This window comes from Podarcis tiliguerta (assembly GCF_965153285.1).
Source record: "Podarcis tiliguerta genome assembly, chromosome: 13".
NCBI lineage: Eukaryota > Metazoa > Chordata > Lepidosauria > Squamata > Lacertidae > Podarcis > Podarcis tiliguerta.
In genome coordinates this window covers 52,359,499-52,375,896 of record NC_139546.1, presented here as the reverse complement: position 1 = coordinate 52,375,896, position 16,398 = coordinate 52,359,499, and the positions used below count along the sequence as shown (strand labels likewise).

General features: G+C 48.1%; 3 protein-coding genes across 4 annotated transcripts in view; 1 reads left to right on the top strand and 2 right to left on the bottom strand.

Annotated features, from left to right (window-relative positions):
* Positions 1-830, top strand: part of SRRT (serrate, RNA effector molecule) — a 34,010-nt gene extending 33,180 nt beyond the window's left edge. For both annotated transcript variants that reach the window (XM_083410197.1, XM_083410196.1), the window contains exons 19-20: positions 300-396; positions 550-830. In XM_083410197.1, the coding sequence (XP_083266323.1) occupies positions 300-396; positions 550-625 (173 nt within the window). In that variant the 3' untranslated portion in view covers positions 626-830. The remainder of the gene's footprint in view (positions 1-299; positions 397-549) is intronic.
* UFSP1 (UFM1 specific peptidase 1) overlaps positions 1-16,398 on the bottom strand; it is a 189,692-nt gene that overhangs the window by 139,299 nt on the left and 33,995 nt on the right. The gene's annotated exons all lie outside the window — the stretch shown is intronic.
* LOC310663062 (acetylgalactosaminyl-O-glycosyl-glycoprotein beta-1,3-N-acetylglucosaminyltransferase-like) lies at positions 144-14,899 on the bottom strand. Its single transcript, XM_083410637.1, has 3 exons — positions 14,766-14,899; positions 4,867-5,417; positions 144-2,198 (listed from the first exon to the last, which is right to left on the bottom strand). Exons 1-3 carry the CDS (start codon positions 14,807-14,809, stop codon positions 1,771-1,773), a joined length of 1,023 nt encoding a protein of 340 aa, XP_083266763.1. The 5' UTR covers positions 14,810-14,899; the 3' UTR covers positions 144-1,770.

The window sequence follows — 16,398 nt, the reverse complement described above, 5'->3', positions numbered from 1 at the left end:
TCAACTTGTTTTTATTATTGGTTGTTAGCCGCCCTGAGCCCGGTCTTGGCTGGGGAGGGCGGGGTATAAATAAAATTTATTATTATTATTAGCCTGATGCAGCCAGACTCCTTTTTCTTTCTTATGAAAAACACACACATTAATTTTTGTTTCGGAACAGTTTAATAACGTGTGTACTTAAAACGGCGTTATCAACTACAACAGAAACGAAAACCCTCCCAGCACCTTCCGAAGACACCCCAATAATAACACAGTGTGTCCGTTTCTGATTATCCCCCCCCCCCTTTGGTCTCTCGCAGGGGGCCCTCCTTACCCGCCGACCCCATACGCCGCCGGCAGGGGGAACTATGACACCTTCCGAGGGCAGGGCGGCTACCTGAACAAACCACGCAACAGGTAGGTGTCCGTGCACCTAATTCAAGCGAGAGCAGAGATGGGCCGCCGCAGACCCATTGTGGAGGGGTGTGGGGCTGTGCCTTACAGGGGGGGGGTCGGAGAGGGCGCAGCCGGGCCCCAGCGCCCCCATCTCACCCCCATTTCTCTCCGCAGGATGGTGCGAGGCGACCCACGGGCCATAGTGGAGTACCGAGACTTGGACGCCCCAGAAGACGTCGATTTCTTTTGAGCCGGGAGTCATCCTGCCAAGTTGGGTTTCAGTTCTGCCCCCCTCCCCCAGCTTTTTGTTTTTTTAAAAAAATATGATGCCGCTCATCCTGCTTGCCCCCCTCCCTGTGTGTTAGTCTCTCTTCCATCCGCCCAAATGCTGTGTCCTTTTATGGGTATTCATGTTAACTTTTCCAACGAGATTTCAATAAACGTCCCTGTTTGAACACCGTTTCGGGGTGCCGTTCCTGGGTTTAGTTGGGTCGACTATCTCGCCCCTTTAATTCCGGAGTTCTGCAAAAATTGACTTTCCCCCCTTAAGGTTGGGGGTTGGCTGGGGGAGCCCTTTTTTGGCTCTGGGAGCCGAATCTCGCAAGGCCAACTTCGACACGGGGAAGGGGGGAAACCCACCCGTCCATCGTGATGTTGCCTGATTTGACAGGTCACCGGCCCCGCCCCACCCCACGCCGAAATCCCTCGCGAGGGCTGTGGAGCCTGAAAAGAGGAAGGGCCTTTCCAAGCCGCCCCTGAAGAAAGATCAGCTCTTGAAAAGAGCTTCTTCCTGTTAGGATTTTATCCATCCGAGCTGCTCCAGCGAGTGGTACTGGGCAGGCAGAGAAAGATAAGCCTGTTTTTTGGGCAAGCAGACATCACCTCTGACAGACAGCCTAGCGATGGGAGGAAAAATCTGGACCTATCTGTTGTGGTGCCCGCTTTGTGACATTTTCAGCTTGGAAGACGGGACACAGGAACCCGCAGCCAAACTGAGCAGGATTTGAACCCGTGCCTGTCGATTAGGGGTTAAATCTCGCTGCTTCGGCAGCGGGGGCCTGTTCCTCACCAGGAGCAGGCACTTGCAGCAGTGCAGAATTGAACCCAGCCCCCCTCCACCATCAGGAGGGGAGGAATGGGACCAAAATGGGTGATTTCCGGGGTTATATCTGCTCCAAGTCCACTCTGAGGAGCGAAGGGAGACTTTCTGGCTGCCGCAACGCCACCGTTCAACCCGGGTAACTTTAAAGAACTCTGAACAAGAAGGCTATTAAACTGGCCAGCCCCTCCGTGGGGCATGGGGGGCACCCTAGACACCTGAGCCCAAACCATGAAACTGGGGTATGTACCTAACTCAGGTCCCATCCCCTTGGGGGTGCGCCTAAAACGTTGGGCTCACTCCCAGAGCTCCTTCCAGACTTCCTCCATTCTCTCCATCGAGACCCCGTGGACGGTCAGGGACTCCTTGTACGCTTCGGGCTCGTCCTTGGCGATTCCCCCCACCTGGAAGCGCCCCTCGTGGCGAAGGGTGATGCCGGCGGCCAAAGCCAAGAACCCCCAGTACACCTCGTCAAGAGGGAAGACAGGCAGCTGCAGGGAGACTCGGTACAGCTGCGGGATCAAGGCTCCGGGCAGGATGGCTCCCCCCGCGATGAACGGCGGGTAGTGTTCCAGCGAGTAGAGGAGGCAGGGCACCGCGGCCTCCCCGGTCCTCACGACGGGCTCCTCGTTGGCCAGGTTCCCGTGGATGAAGTCGGAGGCTCTGGGGAGGTCCTTCAGGTACTGCGTCAGCTCAAAGGGGTTCGCAAAGATGTCGTCGTTCGCTGCAACGGCGGGACGTAAGGGTTAGCGCTCGGTTTCCCGTTAGCACAGTGCCTACTACTGGGGTACTGTTTTATTTGGAATTCTTTAACATCGTACCATTCCTGTATGTTTCCGAGCACAAGGTTAGTGCTGACCTTGAAAGCCCTAGGTAAAGGGGTAAAGGGATCCCTGGCCATTAGGTCCAGTCATAGCCAACTCTGGGGATGCGGCGCTCATCTCGCTTTACTGGCCGAGGGAGCCGGCGTACAGCTTCTGGGTCATGTGGCCAGCAGGACTAAGCCGCTTCTGGCGAACCAGAGCAGCGCACGGAAACGCCGTTTACTTTCCCGCCAGAGTGGTACCTATTTATCTACTTGCACTTTGACGTGCTTTCGAACTGCTAGGTGGGAAGGAGCAGGGACCGAGCAACGGGAGCTCACCCCGTCACGGGGATTCGAACTGCCAACCTTCTGATCGGCAAGTCCTAGGCTCTGTGGTTTAACCCACAGCGCCACCCGCGTCCTCTTGAAAGCCCTAAACAGCCTCAAAGGCCCAGTGTACCTAAAGGAGCGTCTCCACCCCCATCGTTCAGCCTGGACACCGAGGTCCAGATCCGAGGGCCTTCTGGTGGTTCCCTCACTGCGAGAAGCCAAGTTACAGGGAACCAGGCAGAGGGCCTTCTCGGTGGTGGCGCCCGCCCTGTGGAAAACCCTCCCCACCAGGTCTCAATGAGAAAAACAACTACCAGACTTTTAAAAGACATCTGAAGGCAGCCCTCTTTAGGGAAGCTTTTAATGTTTAATAGGTTATTGTATTTTAGCATTCTGTTGGAAGCCGCCCAGAGTGGCTGGCTAGATGGGCGGGGTATAAATAATAAATTATTATTATTATTATTATTTGATGGTAAAAGAGAGGGACTGTAAAAGAAATGGGATTACAACAGCTAGAAACGGTTTAAAATGTTTATTTAATCCCTGAACAGGGGCTGCCTTCAGATGTCTTCTAAATGTCAGGTAGTTGTTTATCTCTTTGACATCTGCTGGGAGGGCGTTCCACAGGGCGGGCGCCACCACCGAGAAGGCCCTCTGCCTGGTTCCCTGTAGCTTCTTGCAATGTTCCTCTTCTGCATCAATAACTGGATAAGAGTAAATGCACATTACCCCCATAGGAAAAAATGGAGTTCTCCGAGAATCAGCATATGGATCTGTGCTTTTTTGATGCACAGAGTCACAGAATCGTAGAGTTGGAAGGGGCCTCCAGAGGCCATCTAGCCCAACCCCCTGCCATGCAGTAATTGAAAAAAGAACCCCTGACATGTAGCCACTTACCTAAAAACCTCCTGGCGAATTCTAAACCCGTAGAACTGCAAAGAACCCCAAACGCCATTTCCAGTCATGACTTGGGTTACAGACGCTTCAGGTTGCATTTTTTCGGGTTACGGACCCACCGAAACCCAGAAGTACTGGAACGGGTTACTTCCGGGTTTCGGCGGTTGCACATGCGCAGAAGCACTAAATCGTGCTATGCACAGAAGCGCTGAATCGCAACCTACACGTGACGCTGGTTGCGAACGTGCCTCCTGCACGGATCACGTTCATAACCGAAGCGTCCACCGTAGTACTGCCAATGCTACAATTCTCGGGATTCTCCACTGAAAGAAAAGACCAAACCCCGAAAGAAACAGGTGTGTGGCCCCTCCTCATGCCCCCCAACCCATAGCTGTCAACCGTCCCTTATTTGGCGGGACAGTCCCTTATCCCAGCGCCGTGTCCCGCTGCTGTCCCTTATTGATGATGTCCCTTAAATTTCCCGGGTTTCAAAGGAAGCAGCTCCTCTCCCTCCCTCCCTGCCGGCCAGGGAGGAGGGAGGCTCCAGCTGGGTTGCTTGGCTGCGTTGCTCACCCAATAAGGAGTCTGAAAACGACTGGGGGGGTGGAGCTTGCATGCCTTGTGCCAATCAAATCGGCCGCCTTGCCTGGGGACTCGCCTTTGCTCAGCGCTTCCCAGCGGAGAGGGGACGGTGGTTTTCCTTGCTGCATCCCCTTTGCCGGGTTGCTGCGCTGTGGGAACCACCGCTTGAGGCTTCGTTTGGCTGCTGGCTGGGCTTTCTGCCTTTGGCTCAGAAGCTGAACATACCGTATTTTTCGCCCCTTAGGATGCACCGCCCTATAGGTCGCACCTAGGTTTTTTTGGGGGGGGGAATAAAGGGGGGAAAATTATTTCCCCCCCAGGCACGGAGCTGGCGCGGGGGAAGCCCAAGCTTCCCCCGACCCCAGCCCCCAGAACAGCCTGCTATTTGCAAGCCTAGGGAGCCACGCTGGTCTCAGCGCACCTGAGGCTTCGGAATGCAGGCAGCTCTGCGCAACCTTCGGGACCCCGGCGCGGCTTTGGGCCGGGCTCCTGAGGGTTGCGCAGAGCTTCCTGAAGCCTGGAGAGCAAGAGGGGTCGGTGCGCACCGACCCCTCTCGCTCTCCAGGCTTCAGCGAAAGCCTGCATTCGCCCCATAGGACGCACATACATTTCCCCTTCATTTTTGGAGGGGGAAAAGTGCCTCCTATAGGGCGAAAAACACGGTACCTGTGCTTGGAAAATCCCTTATTTTGGCTGCTGATATCTTCTTTTTGAGGCTGCTGGTCCCTTATTTTCAAATCTGTAAGTCGACAGCTATGCCCCACCTGCACCCACTCACCTTTGAAGACATAGGCCACCCCCTGGCAGTGGTTGTGGACCCATTGGAGCAGGCAGAGCTCCTTCAGGGACTGGTTTCGGGGCGACTCCCCAAAGTCCCACCACAGGACGTCCCTGAAGACTTGGATTTCCTGCAGCAGCGCCTGGGCCAGGCCGTCTTCGGAGGCTGTGGCCACCAGGAAGACGGGCTGGAGGAAGAAGCCGTCCATCGGCCGTTGCTGGGCCCAGGTGCGGCGCAACACAGCTCTCCTTTCCCAGGACGCCGGGTGCGACTTGATGGCCAGGAGGAGCAACGGGGCAGGCCAGGGGCCGCGGCACCAGGCGTCCTCAGAGACCAGCTCCCGGCAACGATAGCGCTGCAGGTGCGAGTACAGGGCGAGGTGGACGCCCAGGTCCAGCTGGAAGCGGCAGCTGCCCATCTGAAGGACGACGGACCTGCGGCGGGCGGAGGCGGTCTCCCAGTGGGTCAGGCCGATGTACAGGATGGCCGAGACCAGGAGCCCCACTGCGACCCCCAGGTGGAGGGTCCTTCGGAAGGGGAGTTGAGGGAGCCTGCAGAGAGCCGGGAAACCATTCTTCAATACTTAGTTTCGTGGGACCACAAGGACCAACTATTATTATTATTATTATTATTATTATTATTATTATTATTATTGATACAACAGGAAAAGAGAAAACGCAACTACCAAATTTCACACAGGAATAACCACAGACACGTAATTTTCTTAACAAACGATAAAATATAAATTGGTCTTCACACTAAAGACCCAACCTCCTGTCCCACATTTCGATTCCATATCACTTATTGCCAATACACGCTTTTATCATAATTAAACCTTTTCTTAATATACCTTAATGCTTATAACTACCTTGCAACTATTACTGAAGTTCCTCGAATGCTGCAGCAGAGTTTAAACTACTATATTTATATTTCAGATATTCTTTGAAAACCTCCCATTTTGAGACAAATTCCTGTTTTGATTTATTCTTTGTTTTTTTCTGATAGACCGTCTAATTCGGCGTATTCTGTCAGCTTCTGGTATAGAGGGGATTTCATTACTCTTCCATTTTGCCGCAATAAGATTATTATTATTATTATTAGAATTAGAATTTATATACCGCCCTATGCCCAGAGGTCTCAGGGCGGTTCACAAAATAAAACCAAGATATAAAACCACAAAATACCTAAGGAAAACAAAAACAACGACCCAATAGCCACCCCCCTCACCAAAACACCACATTTTCAAAGGGCATAGGATGTCAACCGGATCACCCTGGTTAAAAAGGAACATGTTTGCCTGGCGCCTAAAGGTGTATAATACAGGCACCAGATTAACTTCCCTGGGGAGAGCATTCCACAGACGGGGAGCCACCGCAGAGAAGGCCCTGTTCTCGCCTTGCCATCCTCCGGACCTCTTGAGGAGGCGGCACATGAAGGAGGGCCTCAGAAGATGATCTCAGGGTCTGGGCCGGTTCATATTGTTAACGGAGAAATCTGAGGGCTCCCTTGAACAAAGAACAAGGACGCCAGCCAGGAAGACCAGAGCAAAACAGCAGCCAGTAGGCTTGGTCTTGATTGAAGACTGTCGCGACAGGACGCCCACCTGCCACCAGGTGGAACAAGATGGAAGCCCCGAACAAAAGAGTCCCCAAACTTTTATTAGCTGCTAATCCCCATGTTACACCCCCCCCCCAAACTACATCACTCATACATCACTAAAGGGGAGGTCTGGTGGCCGTAATCTGAGCATCCTGGACCTTGCCCCATGGTTCCCCTTGCCCTCCACCAAACACCCATCAAGTGGAACAAAATAGATATTCACGTTTCCCTGTTTCCCAGCCAAGTTCATCCCACCCTTTTGTCTCCATCTGGGTTTGGTATTTCTGGCATGGCTACCTGTCTGGCTCTCAGGTATCAGGATGCCAGGGATTATCCCTCAGGCAGAGGGGCTGCTGAGTAGCTGAGCTCACAGGTCTAGATGCATTTCTGAAGTTTTCCCAGTGAGCCAGTACAGAGATACATTGATCAGTGAATTCTTACATTTGGTATCGTGCAGCAAAGGCCCTTTGAATAGATAGGAAGAAACTGTGATGAAGTATTTTGTGGGGACAAATCACAAAAGTCACCAAAGTGATTGTGCTGGTTTTGGTAGTGGGCTGCATGTGCGTGATATCTGCTGGAGGGGCAAACACCCCCCCCCCAACCGATACATAAATTCCTGCAATAATATGGAAAGCAGTGGTCTTTGAGGTCTTGTGGTCCTGAGCCATTTAAGGCTTTGTAGGTCAAAACCAGCACTTTGAATTGGGCCCAGAAACTAATCAGTAGCCAATGCAGTAGGGCCAGAATCGGTGCAATATGCTCAAACCTTCTTGCTCCAGTTTGCAACCAAATTCTGCACTAGCTAAAGTTTCTGAACTGTCTAGTTCCATCCCATGTAAACCTATGAAGAGATCCTAATGAAAACAGGCAGAGGTTGGAAATTAAAGCCTTACAATTGTATCGAGGATGTTTTAACAGGATGGCTGCAATTCCACCAAAGTGCATAATGTGCTTATGTGTGATAAGAAAGTAGGATTTAATGATAAAAAAATCCAGATTTCATATTGAATTGTTGGAAGGAAGGACCAAATTATTATCCAAAATGTACATTTTTTTTATTAGAATGGTACACCAAAGACGAACAAAGGAGGTGATGATAAAAGGGGCAGTAGATTTTGGGTACAATATCGAGCATGATGCGTGGGTGAGATTGTGGAATGAGAGTCTAAAATTGACAGCATGTGCCACTCTGAAAGAAAATATAATGAAAATGATGTACCACTGGTACTTGACCCCTGTGAAATTGGCAAAAATGTATAGGATGAGTAGTAAATTATGTTGGAAATGTAAAGAGAAGGATGGCGATTTTTATCACATGTGGTGGTCATGTGAGAAATCAAAATCATTTTGGGAACTGATTTACAACGAATTGAAAAAGATGCTTAAATGTACCTTCCCAAAAAAAGCCGGAAACTTTTTTTGCTGGGCTTAGAATCATAGAATCATAGAGTTGGAAGAGACCACAAGGGCCACCGAGTCCAACCCCCTGCCAAGCAGGAAACACCATCAGAGCACTCCTGACATATGGTTGTCAAGCCTCTGCTTAAAGACCTCCAAAGAAGGAGACTCCACCACACTCCTTGGCAGCAAATTCCACTGTCGAACAGCTCTAACTGTCAGGAAGTTCTTCCTAATGTTGAGGTGGAATCTTCTTTCTTGTAGTTTGGAGCCATTGCTCCGTGTCTGCTTCTCTGGAGCAGCAGAAAACAACCTTTCTCCCTCCTCTATGTGACATCCTTTTATATATTTGAACATGGCTATCATATCACCCCTTAACCTCCTCTTCTCCAGGCTGAACATGCCCAGCTCCCTTAGCCGTTCCTCATAAGGCATCGTTTCCAGGCCTTTGACCATTTTGGTTGCCCTCCTCTGGACACGTTCCAGTTTGTCAGTGTAGGATTTGATGGGAGAGGAAATTGGAAAAGCAGATCAAAGTCTATTTATGTATGTGATGACCGCTGTTAGAACTTTGTTTGCCCAAAAATGGAAAATACAGGAATTACCAGTGGTGGAGGAGTGGCAGACGAGAATGATGGATCACACGGAACTAGAAAAAATAACCTGCATGATCCGAAACCAGGAGGAAGCAAAATTACAAAGAGACTGGAGTAAATTTATGGATTATATGAATAACTTCAGAAATTTGAAGGCACTAGTAGGACTGAAATAAATCTTACGACGTGGACTTGAAAAAATAAGAAGAAACTGCGGGAAGTAGACTGAAACAGGAAAACCTTTTGGAGGGAGGGAGGGAAATAATTGCTTGGCGGAGCGATGGACAAGGAAGTGTGTGGCTGATTGTTGAAATTATATAGTTCAAGCTCTGGTTTTCCCAGTAGTGATGTATGGAAGTTGAACCATGAAGAAGGCTGATTGCCGAAGAATGGATGCTTTTGAATTCTGGTGCTGGAGGAGACTCTTGAGAGTCCCATGGACTGCAAGAAGATCCAACCTCTCCATTCTGAAGGAAATCAGCCCTGAGTGCTCACTGGAAGGACAGATCCTGAAGCTGAGGCTCCAATACTTTGGCCACCTCACGAGAAGAGAAGACTCCCTGGAAAAGACCCTGATGTTGGGGAAGATGGAGCGCACAAGGAGAAGAGGACGGCAGAGGACGAGATGGTGGGACAGTGTTCTCGAAACTACCAGCATGAGTTTGACCCAACTGCGGGAGGCAGTGGAAGACAGGAGTGCCTGGCGTGCTCTGGTCCAGGGGGTCACGAAGAGGCGGACACGACTAAACGACTAAACAAATGTGCCATCGAATCTAGCATGCACCTTGGTTTTCAGAACCTTGAAACAAACAAACAAAAAAAGGTACTTGCTGGTGAACGCAAATGTGCCTTCGCATCTAATGCGCACACCTTGATTCTTGCAACGTAACCTAGCCAAAAGAGGTGAGCATTAGATTTGAGTAAATATGGTAACTTCCTGCAAGAGTGAGAAGATAAAGTGAAGAAGAGTCGGACACGACTAAACAACAACAACAAAATGGAAAATTAATTTTAAAAAGCATTTTGGGGGGGGGGAGGAATGCTCTTCCCAGGGAGGTTTGCCTGGCGCCTCCGTTATTTATTTTTAGGCGCCAGGCGAAAACGTTCAACCAGGTCTTTTGGCTGAGTAATATTCTACAGCCAAAAAAACCAATGCTGGTCTGGGCTGCATCCACAGGTGTCCAGAACAAGGGAAGTCATAATCCCACTCTATTCTGCCCTGGTCAGACCCCACCTGGAGTCCTGTGTCCGGTTCTGGGCACCCCAATTTAAGGAGGACATGGACAAGCTGGAAGGTGGGCAGAAGGAGGCAACCGAGAGGATTAAGGGTGTGGAAACCAAGCCTGATGAGGAACAGTTGAAGGAGCTGGGTGTATTTAGCCTGGGAAAGAGGAGACTGAGAGGAGATCATAGAATAGAATCATAGAATCATAGAGTTGGAAGAGACCCCAAGGGCCATCGAGTCCAACCCCCTGCCAAGCAGGAAACACCACCAGAGCACTCCTGACATATGGTTGTCAAGCCTCTGCTTAAAGACCTCCAAAGAAGGAGACTCCACCACACTCCTTGGCAGCAAATTCCACTGTCGAACAGCTCTTACTGTCAGGAAGTTCTTCCTAATGTTGAGGTGGAATCTTCTTTCTTGTAGTTTGGATCCATTGCTCCGTGTCCGCTTCTCTGGAGCAGCAGAAAACAACCTTTCTCCCTCCTCTATGTGACATCCTTTTCTATATTTGAACATGGCTATCATATCACCCCTTAATCTCCTCTTCTCCAGGCTAAACATGCCCAGCTCCCTTAGCCGTTCCTCATAAGGCATCGTTTCCAGGCCTTGGACCATTTTGGTTGCCCTCCTCTGGACACGTTCCAGTTTGTCAGTGTCCTTCTTGAACTGGGGTGCCCAGATATGAGAACCACCTTCAAACATCTAATTTGAGCAAGAAAATGGATCAAGCTTGATTTCTCCTACTTCAGAGTAGAGGACCTGAACCAGTTGAATGAAATTGCAATAAAAGAGACTGACCAATAACTGCAGCCAATCAGGTTATAGCGAGTAATTGGGGAAATGCAGAAGAGCTAGGGGTGAACCAATGGAGGAATAAAGTGAATCATATTATAATTTTAGAATACCTGACTGCGAAGCTACATAGAATGAAAGGGCTTAAGGCCAGTGAGAAAGGGGAGGATTGGTTTGAGAAGATATTGAATTATTTGAGCAGGTTTGAACAATTTGGGGCAATTAAAATGTTTAAAGCTAAATAAACCTTGTGGAGGGAGGAGTGTTAACATATATAGAAGTGTACATATCTTTGATTTGAATATGTTATTATTGAATATGATTGAATATGCATATTATTGAATATGCATATTATTGAATATTTTATACCCAATGTATCAGCCTCCTGGGGGATTTCACTGTTTGTGTTTTGGTGGTTGGTAAAAATAATATATATATATATATATATATATGCAGGTTTTGGTGTCCTCGGGTGTCTTCCCGTGTAAAAGTTGGGGTGTCTAGGCGACGTTTCGACGAGGTCTCACTCGTCATCTTCAGGCTGGTGCTTTCGGCTTCTTGTTACTGGAACAGAGCAGGATCTCAGTGTTTGAGTTCCTATAAATACTGTTGAGGAGGTGTGGTGTATAGCCTCCAATGTTCTGGGCAGAGAGGAGGTTCCCAGGCTAGTGTGCCTTTTCTTCTTTTGTTCCTTAATTACTTGAGGGATATCTTGAGTGATTTCTTGAGTGATTTCCTGAATCCCACTTAGGTGGGTCATTAGGTGTGGATTAGTTGCTAAAGCCTTCGTGTCTTGAACTCTTGAACTTTGTGAAGAGTTTTTCTGAGAAGATGGCTGTACTGCACTTGGTTGTGCTCTGGCTTGGCTTCTGGAGGCTATACACCACTCTGGCTTGGCTCTGGCTTGGCTCTGGAGGCTATACACCACACCTCCTCAACAGTATTTATAGGAACTCAAACACTGAGATCCTGCTCTGTTCCAGTAACAAGAAGCCGAAAGCACCAGCCTGAAGATGACGAGTGAGACCTCGTCGAAACGTCGCCTAGACACCCCAACTTTTACACGGGAAGACACCCGAGGACACCAAAACCTGCATTCCTGTACCCGTGAAAATCTACGAAAGCAAATATATATATATATATATATATACCGTATTTTTTGCTCTATAAGACTCACTTTTCCCCTCCTAAAAAGTAAGGGGAAATGTGTGTGTGTCTTACGGAGCGAATGCAGGCTGCACAGCTATCCCAGAAGCCAGAACAGCAAGAGGGATTGCTGCTTTCACTGCGCAGCGATCCCTCTTGCTGTTCTGGCTTCTGAGATTCAGAATATTTTTTTTCTTGTTTTCCTCCTCCAAAAACTAGGTGCGTCTTGTGGTCTGGTGCGTCTTATAGAGTGAAAAATACGGTGTGTGTATATATATATATATATATATATATATATATGCAGGTTTTGGTGTCCTCGGGTGTCTTCCCGTGTAAAAGTTGGGGTGTCTAGGCGACGTTTCGACGAGGTCTCACTCGTCATCTTCAGGCTGGTGCTTTCGGCTTCTTGTTACTGGAACAGAGCAGGATCTCAGTGTTTGAGTTCCTATAAATACTGTTGAGGAGGTGTGGTGTATAGCCTCCAATGTTCTGGGCAGAGAGGAGGTTCCCAGGCTAGTGTGCCTTTTCTTCTTTTGTTCCTTAATTACTTGAGGGATATCTTGAGTGATTTCTTGAGTGATTTCCTGAATCCCACTTAGGTGGGTCATTAGGTGTGGATTAGTTGCTAAAGCCTTCGTGTCTTGAACTCTTGAACTTTGTGAAGAGTTTTTCTGAGAAGATGGCTGTACTGCACTTGGTTGTGCTCTGGCTTGGCTTCGTGTATAGGGGCGAGCTGTGGTTTTGTGGCCTGTGCCAGCCAGATCTGTGTAGGGATTGCAGGGGGGTGCAGCATCCGGAGGTGCCACCCTGGTTTGGCTACTGGATGGTGTCTGTAATTTATCTGTGGAGAGGGTCTGGGTTTGGGTCTGGTGTGGTTGATTGGTGATGGCGTTCTGTGTGCCTCTGGATCTGGTGTCAGATTTTGTGGGGAGGGCTAATTTCCAGATGTCTGGCAAGCGGGATGTGTCGTCACGCTTGTTCATGTTGTGAGGGTGTTTCTCTATCTCGATGGCTTCCATGATTATTCTCTTGTGGTGATGTTCCATGTTAAAGAGCAATTTGGAATCTGCAAAATTAATTTCGTGTCCTGTTTCTTTCATGTGTTGGAAAAGAGAGGAAGTTTTTTCTTCTTTTTTGACGGCATTCTTGTGTTCTGCGATCCGTGCATTTATTCGTCTGTTTGTTTGTCCAATGTACGTGGCTGGGCAGACTTTGCAGGGTATTTCATAGACCCCTTGGTTTTCCAACTGAATTTTATCCTTGGGGTTTCTGAGGATATTGGCTATTTTTTGGTTGGTGCAAAAGGCTGTTTTGATATTGTGTTTATGGAGGATTTTGCTAATTTTATCTGTAGTGCCCTTGATATAAGGAAGGAGGGCTATGCCATTGTTTTCTTCTGTGTCTTGGTTTTTGGGGGGTGTTTCTTTTTGGATTAGCTTCGTAACCCTGTTTTGCTGGTATCCATTGGCAATTAACACATTTGAGAGATTCTGTAACTCAGTTGTCAAGTGGTCTTCGTCAGCCAGGCGTTTGGTTCTGGAGATGAGAGTCTTGGCTACGGAGTTTATTTGTGCAGGGTGGTGGTGTGATTGTGCATGTAAGTAGCGGTTGGTGTGTGTTTTTTTCCGGTAGATAGTGTGTCCTAGGGAGCCATCAGGTTTTTTGTAGATTAGGACGTCAAGGAAGGGAAGTTGGTTGTTGGCTTCTATTTCCATAGTGAATTGTATTTTGGGGTGTAGGCTGTTGAGATGTGTGAGGAAGCTATCCAGTTTTTCCTTCCCGTGTGGCCAAATTACAAAGGTGTCGTCAACATATCTGAGCCAAAGTTTGGGTTTGTGTTCTGACTTGTCTAAAGCATTGGTTTCAAAGTGTTCCATGTACAGGTTAGCGATGACCGGTGAGAGGGGTGATCCCATAGGTGCTCCTTCTATCTGTTTGTATCTTTGTCCATTGTGGATGAAGTACGTGTTGGTTAGGCAGTGGTTGGTCAGGTCCAAGATGTATTCGGGGGGATTGTATTTGTTTTGAATGGCTGTCAAGGCTTCATTAATGGGCACTTGTGTGAAGAGAGATACAACATCGAAGCTCACAAGTAGGTCATTGGGTTGTAGGTTTTAAGGAACAAAAGAAGAAAAGGCACACTAGCCTGGGAACCTCCTCTCTGCCCAGAACATTGGAGGCTATACACCACACCTCCTCAACAGTATTTATAGGAACTCAAACACTGAGATCCTGCTCTGTTCCAGTAACAAGAAGCCGAAAGCACCAGCCTGAAGATGACGAGTGAGACCTCGTCGAAACGTCGCCTAGACACCCCAACTTTTACACGGGAAGACACCCGAGGACACCAAAACCTGCATTCCTGTACCCGTGAAAATCTACGAAAGCATATATATATATATATATATATGTTTAAAAAAAGAGAGACTGGCCAAATATTAGGAAGGGCTTTCTGAGGTTGTTAAATCTTTTATTGGGTTTGAAATTGCTGGCTGGCTCCCTCGCTTCAACCCGAGATTGTTTTATATACATTTTTACTGCTGATGTCCGTATTGTTAGATTCCTTTGACGTGTTTTACGGTCCCGGGTGCAGGGTGCAACAATGGAAACCCATTATTAAAAACAGTTCAAAACAACTTTACAACCGCAGATATATATGCACAGTCCTAAAAAGGTAGATCTCAAGCGTCAAAGGCCCCAGGGTGGAGAGCATTTATTTCATTTGTGAAATCTCTTCCTGAAGCAATTTTATCTCTCTCTCATATCTGTGATTGCCTTTAGGAACACCGATTTTATTGCACATGTAGAAACCACCTCAAACCCAACGAGATGAGATAAAAAAGAAATCTGCGTAGAGGAAGGCTTCTTGACAGAGGAAATGAAGCAGTAGCTTCCGCTGATAAATCGGTTGCTTCTGCAAAGTTGCCAGAGTTATACCAAGCCCACATCCTGCCTGGGCACACGACGTCCCTGCAAGGTGGTCCAGAGGCCTAACCTCTTCGTCAGACCCGCCTTGGCGAAAGCTGGGGACAGGGAACCCCCTGCAAGATTTGCACCCCCTCCTCTGTCTCTGCACCCCACTCCTGCCCCAAAACTCAAAAGGGCCCCCCCACTCCCCCTCTACCTACCTACCTACCTACCTGCCAGCCGCAAGCAGCACCTCCTTGAACTTCAGGGCAGCCATCTTTGTTGAGGGCAGCAAACAGGGCACAATCCTGCAAAGATCAGGCCTGGCTTGAGCCGTCGCGGTGTGTCAACATGCAAAGCCCTGGATAGTGCGATAGGAATTATGGGGACTTAGATATATGTTCAATGTTCATAAGTGTACCAATCAAGCACGTATATAGATCAGCACAGGAAGATCGACCTGAAACCATTTTTGATTCCCAAACTGACCAAATGTTTTCTCTGCAAGGTCAAAGTCAAATGGAAACCCTCCCCATTGTCTTTTTCCTTCACAAATCCTGTCTCGTTACAAAAGACTGGCCAGGCTCCCCAGGGTATCCAATCAAGTGAGCATTAACAGGTAACCTGCCAGACAGGAGATAAACAACGCACTCAGATTTCTGTTGTAGATCGCCCCTTCTGTGATGTATGTATGATGTTTCTGGGGGTGGTCTTGATCTACAGGGTGGCAATTTTAAAAGCCTTTATAAGGCCTTGCGCGCCATTGTTCTGGGTTCCTCCTCCCTCCTGCGTGTGGGGAGTGAGGACCCTGTTGCAACAGATCAATAAAGTTCAGGCTTAGGAGCTGCTTTGCTTCTCAATATTCTCTGGTTGGCCTCTGTTATTCTCTCCTGCCAATAGGGAACCTACGTAAGGACTCTATATGGGCTCCTGGATACCCCATAAAGGAAAGGGCAATTTTTGTTTACAACAATAGCAATGCAGATATATTGTCAAGGGAATTTGGGAGGGTGTGTGTGTGTGATCCTGGCCCCTCAAATAGTCATTGCAACTTTTTATTAGGGAAATTTCATTGAAATTGCTCCGCACAACATACCCGCCAACATTTCTACGATGAAATAAAAAAGGTTATATATATATATATATATATATATATAAAATAAATGTTCATAAATGCACCAACCAAGCATGTACATCTATATATAAACCACATGTCTGAAACCCCACAGAAAAAGTCCTGAAACCATTTTGTCCCTCCCAAACTGACCTCAAACATTTCTCTGCAAGGTCAAAGGAAAATGGAAAAGCCTCCCCATTGCCCTTCCCTTCACAAATCCTGTCTGAAGGGTATGTCTGTGTAGGAATAGGGTGAGCCTGTGACCTGGCTCAGGAACTAAGTATTTGTCATTACAAAAGGCTGGCCAAGCTACCCAGGGTATCCAATCAAGTGAGCATTAATAGGTAACCTGCCAGACAGGAGATAAACAATGCACTCAGATTTATGTTGTAGACCACCTTTTTGTGATATAGGTATGATGTATCTGGGGGGGGGTGGTCTTGAGCTACACCCCTTTCTGTGATGTATGTATGATGTTTCTGGGGGTGGTCTTGGACTCCAGGGCAGGGAATTTAAAATGTCTATATAAGGGCGGGCACACCTTTGTTCTGGGTCCAAACACGTACATAAATATATAAACCACATGTCTGAAAACCCCACAGAAAAAGAGTCCTGAACAAAATGACCTCAATTATTTCTCTGCAAGTTCAAAGTGGGAAACCTCATCATTGTCTTTTTCCTTCACAAATCCTGTCTTAAGGGCACATTTAAGATATGAATAGGGTGTGAGCCTGTGACCTGGCTCAGTA

Coding starts and splice junctions, on each gene's coding strand:
- LOC310663062 (XM_083410637.1), bottom strand. CDS start 14,809: ATGGCTGCCCTGAAGTTCAAGGAGGTGCTGCTTGCGGCTGGCAG. Junction 5,418..14,765: donor GTGCTGCTTGCGGCTGGCAG/GTAGGTAGGTAG, acceptor GGCTCTCTGCAG/GCTCCCTCAACTCCCCTTCC. Junction 2,199..4,866: donor GGTGGCCTATGTCTTCAAAG/GTGAGTGGGTGC, acceptor CCGCCGTTGCAG/CGAACGACGACATCTTTGCG.